The 15,499-nt window shown below is 48.6% G+C and overlaps 1 protein-coding gene across 4 annotated transcripts in view; it reads left to right on the forward strand.

Moving 5' to 3' along the window:
- CEP164 (centrosomal protein 164) overlaps positions 1–12,580 on the forward strand; it is a 37,585-nt gene extending 25,005 nt beyond the window's left edge. For all 4 annotated transcript variants that reach the window (XM_042882527.1, XM_042882530.1, XM_042882529.1 and 1 more), the window contains 18 exons: positions 178–309; positions 662–878; positions 1,495–1,572; positions 1,834–1,965; positions 2,242–2,364; positions 2,886–3,029; positions 3,216–3,299; positions 3,688–3,756; positions 4,120–4,298; positions 4,742–4,868; positions 5,290–5,357; positions 5,562–5,769; positions 6,230–6,337; positions 7,339–7,453; positions 8,015–8,380; positions 8,847–8,913; positions 9,460–9,567; positions 10,365–12,580. In XM_042882527.1, coding sequence (XP_042738461.1) covers positions 178–309; positions 662–878; positions 1,495–1,572; positions 1,834–1,965; positions 2,242–2,364; positions 2,886–3,029; positions 3,216–3,299; positions 3,688–3,756; positions 4,120–4,298; positions 4,742–4,868; positions 5,290–5,357; positions 5,562–5,769; positions 6,230–6,337; positions 7,339–7,453; positions 8,015–8,380; positions 8,847–8,913; positions 9,460–9,567; positions 10,365–10,464 — 2,425 coding nt within the window. In that variant the 3' untranslated portion in view covers positions 10,465–12,580. The remainder of the gene's footprint in view (positions 1–177; positions 310–661; positions 879–1,494; positions 1,573–1,833; positions 1,966–2,241; positions 2,365–2,885; positions 3,030–3,215; positions 3,300–3,687; positions 3,757–4,119; positions 4,299–4,741; positions 4,869–5,289; positions 5,358–5,561; positions 5,770–6,229; positions 6,338–7,338; positions 7,454–8,014; positions 8,381–8,846; positions 8,914–9,459; positions 9,568–10,364) is intronic.
- The last annotated feature ends 2,919 nt before the right edge of the window (positions 12,581–15,499 follow it).

The following is a 15,499-nucleotide window of genomic DNA, read 5'->3' on the forward strand; positions in this document are numbered from 1 at the left end:
TGAAGGTATGGAAGGGAATTAACTGTCTGGAACCTTGGGAATGCATCTCTCAGGCAGGTGCAGTGAGTGGGAGCTGATCTGTGTGCCTTGGGGAGGTGGTTTGAAGACATTAGAGCTTCCTGAACCTTTTATTTTTTTCCCCTCTTTTTTTCTTCCTCCTGGCTGCTCATCTCTCAGGACACTGAAAGAGGATTTGGCAAAGGTTTGTGAGGAGGAAGAATTACGTGTGAGAAAGGAGGAAACTGAAAGACTGTCAAAGCTGCGAGCCACCATCACCTCTGAGACTGAGGCAGAGAAGGAGAAGATAAGGTGAAAAGTTTTTCCACAACGAGCAGGAAGCTGCCATCCTTAGGGACATAAATTGTGGGTTTGAGAGAGAAGCATCTTGCATGCCATCAGCATCCACTTGGGGTTCTTTAGCCAGCCTGAGCTTCCTGTAGCTGCTGCCTTGCCCTGTTAGAAAGCTAGAAATCATGAGGACCCAGCTATGATGCTGTTTGCTGTTTATTTCCAAGGTCTTTGCTGTTCAAAGTGTACATTGGTTCTCAACTTCTTCTGGGGTTTTCATGTCTGATCTTCTGAGCTCTGGTTCCTCAATGGAGCCCAATGTTAAAGTACCAAATTCTGACTGGCTCCTCTGCTCTTGTTGTAACCCTACCAGGGCAGAGCAAGAGCTGGCACTACAAAAACTAAGAGAAGAGTGGGAGTCCGTGCAGGAAATGGAGAAGGAGAACTTGGAGAGGAAGAAGCAGCTTGCTTTGGAGAAAATGAAGCTGGAAATGGAGGAAGCTCAACAGAAAGAAACAATCAGGCTAGAAAAAGAGAAGGAACAATTCCTAAGGGAGCTTAAGGAGAGATTAGAAATGGAAAAGAAAAAGGTGAGACTTTTTTGTTACCAACTAGAGCCAGACCCTTGCTGTTTATGCTGACCTGACTTGCACTGCAATGCTGAAGTTAAATAAGATTAAGTAACACCAGCATGTGCTTTGATAATGACTTCGTTAAAACACAAGGGAAAGATGTTTGGCATGCTGGTAGAGCTGTGATTGGGCTGGGGATGCTCCCCTTGTTTTGTTACGGGGGGGATTAAATAGTTGTTTGAGTGGCCACATTGCATCTGAAGGAAAAAAAATATTGTTCTTCTTGGCCAAGTGAAAGCAAACTACCTTATCAGGCTAGAAAACCTCTTGGGTGTTGCTTTAGTACTCTGGAAGGCTTGAGGTTCTTCAATAGAGGCAGCTGATAGTCCTTCCATGGGATGGCATGTCTGAGATCCACTGGGATCTTCTGGAAGGGAAAACGTCCAGAGAGTGTACTGTGCATTACTGTGCATTACTGTGCATTACTGTGCATTACTGTGCATTACTTGTTTTGAAAGGGATTCACTGCACTTTTGCTGCTTGTGGATAGAAGTTAATTGCAGCTGCACCTTGTGTGGTGTTGTCCCTGTAAATGAAGGATTGCCAGCAGACTGTTTGGCTTGTCTTCCTTTAGGCTGCAGAGGAGCTAGAGAAACAGTATGCAGCTGAACTCCAGCAGCTGAAATCTGCAGCAGAAGAGAAGCATCGAAAGGTAAAAGATGGTGTCCCCAGAATGGAAATTGCTTTTTCGTCCCACTCCATTTCCAGGTGTGGGCAGGGTGGGTGGCATTAATTTTTTTTTCTACTTCCTAAACATGGTTCTGGTCTGGCTCAGTATTTGGGCATGTTCCAAGTTAGGGGGTGGTGGGACTGTACACGTTGATCTTTGCCATGCTTCTTGATCTCTGTAGGAGGACACTAGAGAGATCTTGTCAGAAGGGTGACAAGTCTCTGTGGGTGGTTTTCATGGCAGGTCACTTCCAGCCTGCAAACCCAGATAGCGGAGGCACAGAGGAGTGAGGAGGCTTGGTTGCGTGAAGATTTGCAGAGAGCAGAGGAGAAAGTGCAGCAGAAATCATACCAAGTAGCAGAATATGAACGTGAGGCAAGTATTCGTCTTGGATGCTGAGAGTTCTTTGTTCTCCACTGATGTTTGGTGAGGTCTGAGATGCAGAGTTCCCTGCCCAGGGGTGACAGTGGTGCGCACTGGGGAAGGGACACTCCTGCAGCATCTCCTTTCACAAAGTGCTTTTTTGCTACTATCTAGGCTGTGGCCTGATCCCACTTGCAAGGTTCTCAGTCATTCTGTTCGTGTGGGAAGCTGCTCTCTTGGGGAGCCAGTGCAGTGATTCAGTGAAGCCTCTTTGTGTCATCATTGCAGCTCAGTGAGCTTATGAGTGAGAAACGCCATGAAGTGGAAAAAGACCATGAGAGGAAAATGGAGAGGATGAAGGAGGAGCACCAGGAGGTCCTAGCAAGGATTCGGGATCAGTATGAAGAGGAGGTACTTCTGGGGAAGTGCAGTGGACTGGGAGATCACTGTTGGTCAGCTGGATTGTACCTGGGCTGGCACTGCTGCTTGCCAGCTCTGCTTATCTCAGCCACTCCTAGAACTGGGGCATCTCATTCGTTTTAGTGCTTTTGCTGCTGTGTAAAGCAAACTGAGGCTCAGGTTATGAGGTTAACCTGTCGAAGCATTCTGTGCAAGCAACTTCCACGTGCATTTGTGGACTTCTGTATTTAGAGAAGCTTTTTGATGGTTTTGTAGTTGCCTGTTCTGGAAAGCTTCCTGTCACACAGTCAGCAGTGTATGACAAAGCCCTATCATGGGTCATTTCTTCTTTCCTGAGCCGTCTTCATAATGATATTGTGCCTACAAGCAGCAGGCTTTAATCTTGCTGAAATTGTTATTTGCTAAGGACATGTTGTGTGATGAGCTGGTTATACAGAGCGTGTGTCCTTTGTGTTCATGGCTTGCTGAAGGGTTTCACTCGGCCGCCTTTTCTCGTTTGTATTCTGTGACAGGAAAGAAAGCAAAGAGCAGAGCTGTTGGAAGGCCTGCGAGGTGAGATGGCTCGCCTCCGACAGCTCCATGAAGCGGAGGTGAAAACTCTGCAGGCAGAGCTGGATGAACGTCTGACTGCACTGCAGCACAGGCATGGGGAGAAGGTGAGCAGAACCCTGCTTGGCAGTTTGGGACTTGGCTGCTTGGGTACTGCGACACCTCCGTGCATCCGCCACCCTCTGTAGCCAACAGAAATACAAGTGGCAGGTCATTCTCTCCTGGTGGCAGAGCTCTGCCTGGTGGGTGAGGAGCTTGTGCCATTCACTCTTTAAGTTGACATTTCTGTGCAGGAAAGAAGACTCCAGGATTCAGAAAATGAGCTTGAAATACGTGCAAGGAACATTAAAGCAAGATCAGTGCAGCTTCTTAGCCAGGTGAGTCAGCTGTGTTGGGCTTGAGACATTTCCTTGCCTGAGCTGCTCCCCTGGCTGCTTCCTGTCTGGGTTGTATTTGCCACCCAAGTTACCAGGTTTCAAGATAAAACTTCTGTCGTGAGGGCTAAGTGTTCTTAGTAGCACAGTCTCACAGTTAGTGGTATTTGTGGTGAAAGTCAGTGCCTTGGCAGTGCTCCTCTGTTTTGGGAGGCAGTATATGAATTCTGTCACTTACAGGATGGGATGAAGCAAAACAGAGATCAGTGTTCAGGTAATCTTGAATTATCTTGAAAATTAGGCTCTGTATTTCAAGTGTTGTTGAGCATCAGCAGTCTCCTCTACTGGTATCTCTATGTTCTGATAGTTCTGCTTTTTCTGCTGTGTCTAGGAGGAGTCTCTGAGAAGGAAAAAGCAGCAGCTGCTAGATGAAGACAGACGGACTGAGCGAGAAAGAGATGTATGTATGCCTTGGTTCTTCAAGGGATCTGTGCTGCTTTGGTTTTGGGGATGGGAAGGGGAACGCACTAGAACCATGGCTTAAAAAATGAAAGCTATGTTGTTTTCTAAACTGTGAGTTTGCAAGTTCCCTCCTGCCCCTTTGGCTTGACCTGGAGAATCTTCCTGCTGGGAGTTTGGTTAGCTCAGAGGTATTTCCCAAAAAGAGCAGGCAGTCTTGTTCCCCTGGGATTGACGTGTGATGTGTGTTTGTAGCTCTGGGGCCTCCCATGAACTGTGCAGATAGCAGAAGTCTCTTGCATGCAGTGTGCATTCACTCCATTGTCAGGGAAGCCTGAGAGATTTTTTGTTTGTTTGTTACCAGGAAGCTGCTTTAGCTTCTCAACTCCGCCTGGAGGAGAATCGGAAGGAGCACACCAACCTTCTTGAGTCCATCTGGCAACTGCGTAAGGCTCTTGAGGAGCTCCAGGACCAGAAAGCTGAGCTGGAGGCCCAGGTGGATTTGCTGCAGACTCGAAGCCAGAGGCTGCAGAAGCGTATCAGGTGTGTGTGTGTGTGAGAGAGATTTCCTCTAGTGCTCAAAATCTACCTGGTTACTGGTGTTGTCTGCAGGTGTTGCACGAGCAGTTCAGCTGTGCCTAAGAGCAGTGGCAGTAGGCTGTCTTAATGGTCGTTGTCAAACTGCTTTGCTACTGTCTGATGTACCCCAGCCCTGGGTATAGAAGTCTGTATCTGCAAACTGCTATATGAAGTCTCTTATTTGTATTTATTCCTGTATGTGGGGAAAAAAACTGTATGAGACAGCAGCTGTAAGCTGTTGTGAATCCTTGTCGTCAGCATATTTCTGTGTTCCCACTTGTCTTTCATGTCTGGCCCTTTCCTGTCTGGAATCTGGAGGTTGCTTTGGACACTTGCTGGTAGTTTACTGGGCTAGGAGGACCTGCAGTCTAATGAATTGCTGCCATTGTTGCCTTTTCATGTGGCAGTGAGCTTGAGGCAGCTGTCAGGAGCAAGCAGGAGACTTTGAAAGAATTGGAGGCAGAAGAAAGTGCGGAGTCTCCCAGAAGGAAAGCTGAGCTCCATGTTGAAGACCTGAGAGAAACTATTCATGCTGTGAGTAGAGCTGTCTGCAAAGGCATTTGCCTCGTGAGATCTGAGGCTGTAACTTTGTGAAAATTCCAGCCTTGGCTCTTTCTGCCTAAGCTCGTTTCAGATGCGTTGATGCATTCTTCTTTGCCAGAAGACATCAATGTTTTGTACTCCTTGTTGCTTTCTGCCTATTATTAGGGGAAAAGGAGCGTGGGATGCCTGAGTGCCCTTGAAGTCAAAAGCAGGACTTGAGTGGGAGATGGAAATGTCTCTTACTTAAAATATCACACAACAAAATATCCCCAGCACTGGTCTTGGATCAGGGCAATAATACAGTGATGTCATCCAGACATCCATTTTTGCCCCTAATTTGATTCTAATGGGATCCTGGGGTTCAATTTTCTTGTGTGTATCTATCAGTGTTTGAAACGTTTCCACTCTTCAGCATTCATCCAGAGATCCTGCTTCCCCGCCTTCTCAAAACCATGAAGACAGCAACTTCCAGTTTGATCAGTGAGTATCTGTGTACCAGCTACTTCAGAAAATGTGGTTCTCTTGTGTTTGGTTTTTTTTTTTTTCCTTGGGTTTTAGAAGCAGATGTTTTTGCTTGAGTTTTATATGCATTGCACATACAGTTTATTTTGGGAGGGATCTGCATGAGGCTTGCTGGATGGAAAGGCCAGCACAGAAGGCCAGAATTGTACCTGTTTCTTACAGAGTCAGGAGCTACATCTCTGCTGAAGGAATCTCCATCAGAAAAGCCAAGGAATTCCTGGTGCGTCAGACCCACTCCATGAGGAAAAGACACACAGCACTGAAAGCTGCAAAGCAGCAGTGGCACCAAGATGTGCAGAAAGCACAGGAGGTGGTGCAAGATCCTGACAACTCTCAGCTCCTGGAGGGAATGCGCAAGAACCTGGAAGAGGTGAGTCACTGAGCACTGGCAGGCATCCATCCCATCAGCAGGGACAGGCTCACAGTTGTAGCTCTGCAGCAGCTTCGCTCTTGCTTGAAAACGGATCCCTGAGTACTTGTCAGTTCTGCTGATACATCAACCAAAGACAGGGAAAAGGTCTTCATTTCCTTCATTGACAGAGCACTCCTATTTGCAGATTTTTGCTGCAAAGCTGTCGACTGTTGGATGCAGGATTAGGAAGTGACACCCCTTTTTCCGTGGAGCGATGTTGCCTTAGCCTTGTTCTTTCCCTTCTGCACATTCCTTTTTGTTGCTCTGCGGGACTTGGGAGCAGTTTAAATCCAGCAGCATGATTTCTTGTGCCAAGTAGAAATGAGATGGTGAAAATCACCGTGACCACTAAAGTAGATAATTTCCTGTTGTTCTTGGGTAATTTTCCTCCTTGGCATTGCTGTTTGGTCCACTGCAGGAAGCCAAGCAGCTGGACAAGATGAAGTCGGCTATGCGGAAAGGACAGGTGCTGCTGAAGAAGAAGGAAGAGAAGCTAAGCCAGCTGGAGTCATCCTTGTTGGAGGAGGTAAGCACAAGCATCCTGCTTGGACCTGCCCAGCTGTGCTCCCAGTTTGCAGAGCTGTTGGCCTCCTCCCATAGGCAGGAGTCTCTGCAGAGCTTTTGGCTGTGTTGTGCTTTGAGAGCAGACTGATGGGTCTGTGAGAAGAGTGGGAGAGAGTAGGCGAGACAAAGAGCTGGAGAGAATGACTGTGGTGCACATGATTCACCAGGTCTGAGGTTTGAGATGGAGAGTTTGTCCCATGATTGCAGCTTGCCAGTCAAGGCTACTGGCATCAGGGTTTGAGTTGGTTGGAAAAAAATCTGCTAAATGAGCCCTCAAAGCTTCTTAGATCAGAAGCAAATCTATGTTAACGCTGATATGCAGATTACAATATAAACTGAACTCCAGTTAGAATTGTTAGATATTTTATTAACTGTCTGTGACTTGGGCAAGATGGCAAGTATTTCCCTTTGCTGATGGCATCTGGACTCAGCATTAAGCATATGACCCAGAAAGCAACCTGAAAAATCGGCATGATTTTTGCCTAGAGAGAACGAGGGCAGGTCACCTCGTGTGAGGTGGAATCCACTTTACTTTCCTGTTCAGGACAGACCTTGGAATCTGTCCAGCTCTGCTTGTGAGCATGTGGCCTTAGAGCAGCAGTGTAGATGTGAATGCAGAAGACTTCTGGTGGCCGAGCACTTTCTGTTGGTGCAAAGAGATGACCCAACCTGCAAGAGCTATAAGGCATATTTGATGCACAGAACATTTTGACTTCTGCCTGGAAGGGCTGGTTCATGCAGCTGTTAAATTTGGCCTCCAGTGAATGCACGTGCTTCTTTCAGAGGCCACACAGTCTCTTTACTTTTCAAACATTGCTGTTGGAGTCGCAAGACTCTCTTTTCACCTGTTCTGTGCCTGACCATGCAGTCCTGCCTGCGTAGATGAGCTGTAAGCAGTAGTCCAATGGCTTTGCTGTTGCAGAGACAGAAAGCAGGTTTTATTTGCAATGTTTCCCTTACCAGCTTTCAGATGAAGATACGCTAAAGAGTGTTGCATGCAAGAAGATGGTGACTTTTGATCTCAGCAGCTCTGAGGACACAAACAGTATATCCAGTGCAAACGTACATTTGCCAAAGTGTAAGTTTCTGACTGGTTTGATACTCTGTGCTCAATGTTTTTGGCAGTGTCTGGCTTTCCCTTTTGCCTCTCAGTTGTCTGTAAGGCTGTTCCTGTTTGTACTCATTTCAGTCTAAGGCAGCTTTGCTATTTATGACTGAGACTGCTCTGTATGTAACACTTGGCTTGAAAAACTTATTTCCTGCCTGTAGTGGTGTATGAGAGGGATGGAATCTGTGCATGAACTTGCCTCTTAAATCTACCCTTATTTTTACTGTGGAGTGTAAAACATGGCTTCAGCTGTTCCTTCTCTGCTGCTACGGAGCTGTCATGCTCTGTCAGTGTCCAGGCTTCCTCCTCACATCTCTGTCAGGAGAAGTTGGTGCAGTTTCCCATGTCTGCTGCCTGTGCTATTTGCCTTCTGTTCCTTTAAAATTAATCTTTGTCTCTGGTGCTCTGTCTGTGAGCAGAGACTGATCAAACTCAGCTCACTGTGGCGCAGCACAAAGTGAGTCCTGATAAGGAGACGGTGTCTCCCTCACCTTTCCAGTGATTCCTTTTTTCCCTTCTCTCCTCTGCTAGCTGACCTGCGAACAGAGGTGCAGATTGCCCTACAGCAGGACAAGATCCAGTACTTGACAAACTCTGTGCAGCACATCACCAACGAGCTGAATGGGGTCCTTGGCGTTCTGAGCTCTCTGAACACCCTCCAGCCTCCGCTCCTGACTTCAACACAGGTGCCCCTGCAGGTTCCCTGTGACAGCATTCCTCTTTCTACGTATTCCACCTTGGCAGGCTTGCAGGCAGGTGCCTCCTCGAGGCCCTCTGCTGGGCTGTCTGTGCCTCACCAGTGGGCCTGGGGCACTGGGCTGAACTCCAGCCGCTCCTTCGTGGCTGGGCAGTCGGTGGACCGTTTCCTGGCAGAGAAGTGGCACAAGTACTTTCCAGGTAGGTCTCCTGTCCTTACTCCATCTCACTGTTTGCTTACGACTTCTGATTTCAGTGCTGCATGTTCTAATCAGCTCATCATGCCAACCTGTACTGCTGTTGAGAGTAGTGCTAATAAGATCAAGAACGAGAACCTCATTCCTGGTAGTACAATCTATGTCCAACCATGTTATCCTGCCTCTAGAAAAGTTTGGCCTCTGACATACACAGGAGAAAAGTTATTAAGAAAAATGAGCAAAAAGGAATCCAGATCTTGCAGCAGCCTCCTGTGGATTGGAGATAGGGTTCACCATCTCAGCTTCCTTTATAACAACACTGAGCTCTTGGCAGATGGCTCCACTTGTAGGGATGGCGTGTCCATAACAGGAAAGCAGATGCATTCAGATTATAAAGCCTGTTGATTTTTTCGGTGAGGGGGGACCCTCACTAAATTGTGTATTTAATGTATTTAATGTTTGTTTCCCAGGTGGGTTCCCATCATCCAGTGGAAGTTCTGGTCCTTCAGACAACAAGCTGGGATATGTACCTGCAAGGTGAGTGTCTTTTTGAGTGTTCTTTTTTTCGTTGTATTGCCTTTATTTGCCTGGAATAAGTTTTAAATTAGGTGATTTTGTTTCTTACCTACTTGTTCAGTGAAGCAAATTAAATATTAAGAAGATAAATTAGATACCATTGGTTACTCACTGCCACATGCCTTGAGACAGCAGCTTTATTTCAGAAGCCAGACTTGTGCAGCTAACACTGATCTCAGGAGCAGAATCCAAGGGTGCCAGCTGTCTCCAGGCAGAACTCTGGCTGGCTCTGCTGTGGCAAGTGTCACTGGAGGGGTGACACTGCAGGCTGCCTGCCAGCTGAGCCTTTCTGATGCTACGCAGGCTGAAGGAAGGACAGCAGCTAGGTGGGATGGGGGGGCTGTTGCTGCTCCAGCTCTCCTTCGTGATGTGGCTGTGCAGAACAGTTAGAGCTCAGAAGAGGTTGCTTGTTAACCTTGGCTCTTTCTTTAGCTATGCTTTTTCTCATCTCTGAGTTTGTTTCTGTCTAAGCCCGTTTCCCACTTCTGTCTTTTTCTCTCCCAACAGTGAGCAGATGCGCGTGTTCCAGAGCCGTGAGTCAGACAAGATGAGTATTCAAGGAATGATTGAGACCAACAAGAAATGGCTAGAAGACTTCAAGAGTGATTCAAGGATGTATCTTTTGCCTGGGTCTGGTCTCTAATTGTAGTCCAGCTTCCTGCAGCAGGCAGGAGGAAACAGTGGGAGGTGAATGAATCAGGAGCCACTAAAGGATTGAACAGCAATTTTGAAGCCTTAGCCTCTATTTTAGTGTCCAGTTCTGCAAAAGAATGTTGTTTAGCAGTTGGAGCACGAGTGACCTGGTTTTTCCATCTTTGAGCTGTGCTTACCTGAGAGATTCTCCTTCCCTTCTCCCAGTTGTGTTGTGAAACACAACAGTTGGAGACAGTAATGTGAGAATTTTGCCTGCTGCTGTAGCCATGCGGTTGGTGCAGTTGATACAGGCAGCCTGGTGTGAGGAAGCCATGAGCACAGCCAAAGCTGTGTGTGGCAGCTGTGACTTGCAAGGTGAGGTGGCCACACGGCTGTGCAGGGAGGCCCTGGGCTCCCTGGTGGAGTTGCCCTGTCTAACTCAATTTGGAGACGTATAAGTGAGTGAAACCTAATGGGAATGTTTCCAGGTTTGTGTTGTAACAGCATTATGTGGGGCTGGAAGTATCTCCTTTGCAGTGTACACTGATATTAGCAGCAAATCCCTCAGGCCCTCTGATAGCACACGCTGTCCTGAGCGCAGCGCTCCTTTGAATTCCATAATCCCCCTTTAATTCCATTTGACTTGGATGCAGAGGGCTGAAGGCAGCACGTGTGTATGAGGCTGGTTCCTGCCCCTCAGTACCTGCCCTGTCTCCTGGCTGTGCTCATGCCTGCTAATCTCTTGTGTAAGCCATGCTTTTCCTTAACCCAGCTGTCAGACCTCTCTTCCCAGGCGCAGAGAAGCCCCCTGCCAGCAGCTCCAGCCTACTTCAGCTAGGGCTGGATGAAAACAGACAAATTAAAGTGTACCGTTACTGAAAGGTGGGACTTGATGTTTTCAGCCCTCGACTCTGGGCACAGGACCTGGAGAGATGATAGCTGGGGGCTGTGCAGTCTCTCTAATGGTACGGTGGGTTTTGGTGATACCCAGCCATCTCTGTCTTTGTGCTGTGCCCTTGAAATAAAGTCTCTTTACAAGAGAGTGGAGGGAGGAGGAAGTGAAGTTCCCAGGTGGATTCTTCTAATCCTGTAATGTGTCCAAATATACTTTATAGACTGTTTAATCCAGTGGTGAAATATCAGGGCTTCAATAAATCAACAGTTCTCTCATTAGTATTCTAGAAACTGTGAGACATAGCTGTGAATCATGGAGAACTTTGAGTAACTGGTCAAGGGGGAGGACATGAATCTAGCTGAGACTTTGCTAGAGGAAATGTATCAGGAAATGAGCCCACACTGATGCCCAACAAATGCTTAATTACAGATGAGCCAAGTCATCTGGCTTCTGTGGCGAGTGCATGAGCAGGGGAGAACGGGCAGCAAAATGGCTATAGAATTGGGAAACAGCAGATTTTGACTCTGGGAAATGTTCCTCTCTTCTGGTGTGGAAACAATAGGAACAAAACCAAGGGTGGTTTTCATGGCAGATATTGTAGGAGAGAGTTCCCTGCGTCCTCCTCTTTCTGCCAGGCTGGCCAGAACTGCGCGGCATAACTGTGCTATGGGAGCTCAGCTCATGTATTACAAATGTGCTGATGGCAACACGGAGCAGGGATGGCAGGAGAGCGAGCAGCAGTGTCTGCTGGTGCAGGCAGTGCTGGGGAACTCAGCCTAGTGTGACTGCGAGGAGACAAAGCCCCATCTGCATCCTTCCCTGCCCTGGGGAAGGGGATCTGGAGCTCAGCAGCTGAGGCTCTTCCTGCACAGCAGGGCTGCGTGGCAGACCTGAGCGCTGGCCTCGCTGCTTGGAGCAGCTCTCCCAAAACCTTGAAACAAGGCTGGGAGCAGGGCTGGGGGGTTGGCACACGCTGTGCTCCGATGTGAGCTCACACCTCAGCAGGTGGCTGTGTTTGTGGTGCTTTGGATGGGCTGCATTCAGAGCACAGCCACGTCCTGCTGGCATGCAGAGGTCGGCGGGGGCTGCTTGAACCAGAGGGGTGGGAGAAATCAGGCCGTGCTTTCATACCACTAAGTGGGGAAAGTGGTATTTGGTTGTTTTATCAGTCATTCCTCCGAGCTGACTTTAAATATTTAATGCTGTAAAAAAACGCTGTACCATTTGCTATTTTGTCTGATGAGAAGTCTGCATTTCAAGGGATCCCATCTGTGAGAAATCAGCTTCAAAGTCGCTCTCTCTGGAGACAGCTGATGCGGGGAGGATGGCGAAGTTGCTGCTCTTCACCCTTCAGTGCTGTTTTGCTTCTCAGTGGCTAATGATGTGCAGCAGAGTAAAGCACAGCTCCCCCTTCCTGGCTGTTGTGCACTGGCACAGCATTGCAGCGATTTGTGCTGTGAGGGTGGCAGGGGAATGTTTACATGCAAATAGAAATATATTTTTGATGAACATTTTAAAACTCTCAGGAAGAATGTCCGTATTTGCATTTATTTTTATTCTTTTGGGGCTGAGCTCCTTAATATTTTCTAAATTCCTCAGCCAGCCTTTGTCCTGGGATCTTCTGCAGTGGGTAGCATCACGCTCATGTCCTTGCTGAAGAAATCCCAGCTGGGCTGAGCTGGGAGACCTCGTGTGACCACAGGGAATGGCAGCTGTGTGGGGCAATCCCTTCTCCATAGGAAGGGATGGATGGAAATGCAGATTTCCTGTCTGCTGTCAGATTATGCCAATCCCTGCCTAGAGGAATTTTGCTTTTGGTTCCCCAGCTCTTGGTGGAACACGTGGCAGAATCTCTAGTTATATTTTGGACTTCTGGCTCCCTGAAGGTGGGGGGAGGCTGTCAGCACGGTGGATGCTGCACCCAAAGCCGTGCAGCTGAGCTCAGGCTGCATTCTGAAAAGCATAGATTGGTGGTGTGGGGGAAGCGCCTGCTTTCTTAGCAATAATACATTTTGAAACATGTTTATTCTTCCTGTTGAAACTTGTGATCGCTGTATCTGGTTTTGTAAGCAAATTAAATCAACACGAGTCTGTTTTGTATGGGGTGACGTTTGTGGCTTTATTTTTGCTTGCTGAGCCATCCAGCTGTAGTCTCAGATAGCCAGCTCGTACTTACCTTTCACATCTTCCCCTCACTTTTCTCCAGGCTGCTTCATGTTTTGTCTTGTCAAGGTCATCTCTGGCAATTTTTAAGACCACTTCAGCTCGCTGTAGCTTTATTACCATTATTCTATTAAGCATCTGGCCACGGTAGCAAACGCAGGGGCAGATAGAAAGCTGGAAAACAAAACTACAAAAGCAATTCTTCACGGGGCTCTCAGCCAGCAGGACAGCTTTTCATGGGCTTGTATCCTGCCCTTTTCATAAAACTGTCATCCAGACTCATTACAATGGTTGTCTCCCTTCTGAGCTTCGTGTCAAGGCTGCGAGCCGGGCTGTGTGCCTGCAGAGCAAGGCCAGCCCTGCGGGAGGTGCAGGAGGGCTCCGGGTGCTCTCCTGGCTGCTTTGGCTCTGCCCTGGCTCCCTGGCATGTGTTGCTTTGCTGGGGAATGGGGCCTGGCTCCGGGGCTGCTCTTGGATAAAGCAGTTTGGGTTAAAAGTGGTGAATGTGCAGCTGCTGTTTGAGGTCCTGTGCTGCTGCGTCGCTGGGTCATGTTCTCACCACCAAGGAGAGTTGGATCTGTGCTGTCATAGAATCGCAACAACCTGCAAGATCATCCAGTCCAACCTCCCTCCCATTCCTATCAGTACCACAAGCACTAAACCATCTCTCACAGCTCCTCATCCAGACGCCTCTTGAACACTGCTATGGATGGTGACTCCACCACCTCCCTGTGCAGCCATTGCAGCGCCTGACCACCCTCTGAGAGAAAAAGTTTCTCCTCATGTCCAACCTAAACCTCCTCTGGTACAACTCCTCGGGTCCTACTGTTTGCCTGGGAGAAGAGGCCAGACCCCTTTTCATCACAGCCTCCCTTCAGGAAGTTGTACAGTGCAGTGAGGTCTCCCCTGAGCCTCCTCCACACTGAACAATCCCAGCTCCCTGCGCCACTCCCCATAAGATTTGTGCTCCAGACCCCTCACCATTTTCGTTGCCATGGTCCTCTGCCCACGGTTTGGTCCTTTCCCTTCCCACCACCTGCCAGCAGCCGTGGGACTCCACAATCCGCTCTTCCCTCTGCCTGTTTGCTCCTTTGGGACTTTTCAAGGTGGTCTGGTTAAAACCTCAGCTTGTCTTGTCTCTAAACACTGGAGTGAAGGCTCGGGTGCTGGGAGGCTGCAGGTGTGTAACAGGGACAATGACAGAAGTGCTAGGGAGAGGGAGTTCAGCTCCTGCCCTTGATTTTTCACCTCTGACTTCAGCACAGCTGGAAATCCTGGCTTCAGATGCATGGGGATGGGAGAACTCTGACAACTGTAATATGATTTGAGCTCCTGGTACAGCAGCAGCAAGACACAAAGACAAATGTGGTGCTGGGATGCACGAAGCATGCAGACACATGGAGGGGCTGTGCTGCTGCTGTGCACAGCTGTGCTCTGCATGCAGGGGGCTGGAAGGAAGGAAGGCAGTTGCTGCTGTGCGTGCTGGGGAGTGAGGGGAGCTACTGAAGCTGTAGGACAGATGAGGTGCAGGAAGAATCTGTTGGCCGTGTAGAAATGGTGGGTGACGGCTAGATGCACGTCCTGAAGAGCAAAACACAAACCACCCCCAGACCTTGAATTGCACGTTGTCCTGCTCAGCTATAGCAAATACAATGCCACAGACCTCAGCATGCTGTTGAGCCCATGTAATAACTGAAGCAATCAAGTCTCTTGGTTCCCTACAGCTCTTCTGAAGCAGCTGCTGGGCAAAGAGCACGGGATGGCACTGAGAAACCCAAATACACATCTGGACTCTGCAGGCCTTTTGGGTGCGGGAGGCAGTGCTGTCATCCTGCTGAGAAGAAATCCAAAACAGAGCCATGGGTCTGGGTGTGTGAGTGTGCATAGGTCTGCACAGGTACGTAAGGAAGAAGAGGATTTGCTTTTCCTGGAATGCTGGTGCTGCATACGTTGGAGAAATTCAACGATTAGAAGAGCAAGAGGACAGGGTGTGATTACGGTGCCAGGATGAACACAAGCTGTAAGCTCATTAAGGAGCTTGGAGTTGGCCTGCTGGAGGAGGGGACGCTTCAGTCACTGCTGCTCAGAGACCACAGTGCATCACTGCCAGAGCTTTGGCTTCCCAGGACGGTGGGAGACTCTCAGAGACCGCAGCCATGCTGGGGACCCTGATGACAGCACTGTTTTTTGTGGTGAGAGCATTTGGACAGGTGAGTTGGAGCTGGCAGTAGGTAGGATTTAATGCTTTTTGTCTTATTTCTAGAAGCATGGGGGTTGTTAACTTGTCAACTCTAAGCTGGTTTGAGCACATTTGAATTTCTGTGGCTGTAGCAGAGTAGATCTAACAGCTGCTTTGCAGAGAACTGCAAAGTGCAGGTACTTAGGCTTTCCAGTCTGGTGCTTTGGTGCCGCAAATGGGGAGCGAATCTTGGAGCAATTTGGGATTGGAAGGCAGGAAAACCACCCCTGCTTGCTGCTGGGGGAAGGGGATGAAGATTCTACGCTTGTCTGGTGGGACACATCCTAAAGCCCTCCTGAGCAGGAGGGTCACCTGAACTTAACACAGTGCCACACGGCATCAGCTTTATCCATAACATCTGTGTTTGCTTTCACGACTTGCTTAGCTTTAGTTCTTGTCATTTAAGAGCTCAGCAGCACAATCTGCTGCCTCTGTATCTTTCCTTCCTGACCCACTGCTTGTGACCCTGTAGTCATCTCTGATGGCAAGCATGATGTCAGGTGGAGGAGGAGGAGAGGGCAGCAAGCATTCTCGTGGGCTGTGAGTCCCATGCTGGCTGTGCACTGTGGGACCAGGACCTGTGAGAACACGCAGTGAGAATTGCCCATCAATGGTGC

The sequence above is a fragment of the Lagopus leucura genome, unplaced genomic scaffold, assembly GCF_019238085.1.
Source record: "Lagopus leucura isolate 7727_CA_CO unplaced genomic scaffold, USGS_WTPT01 Super-Scaffold_100034, whole genome shotgun sequence".
In the NCBI taxonomy this organism is placed as follows: domain Eukaryota; kingdom Metazoa; phylum Chordata; class Aves; order Galliformes; family Phasianidae; genus Lagopus; species Lagopus leucura.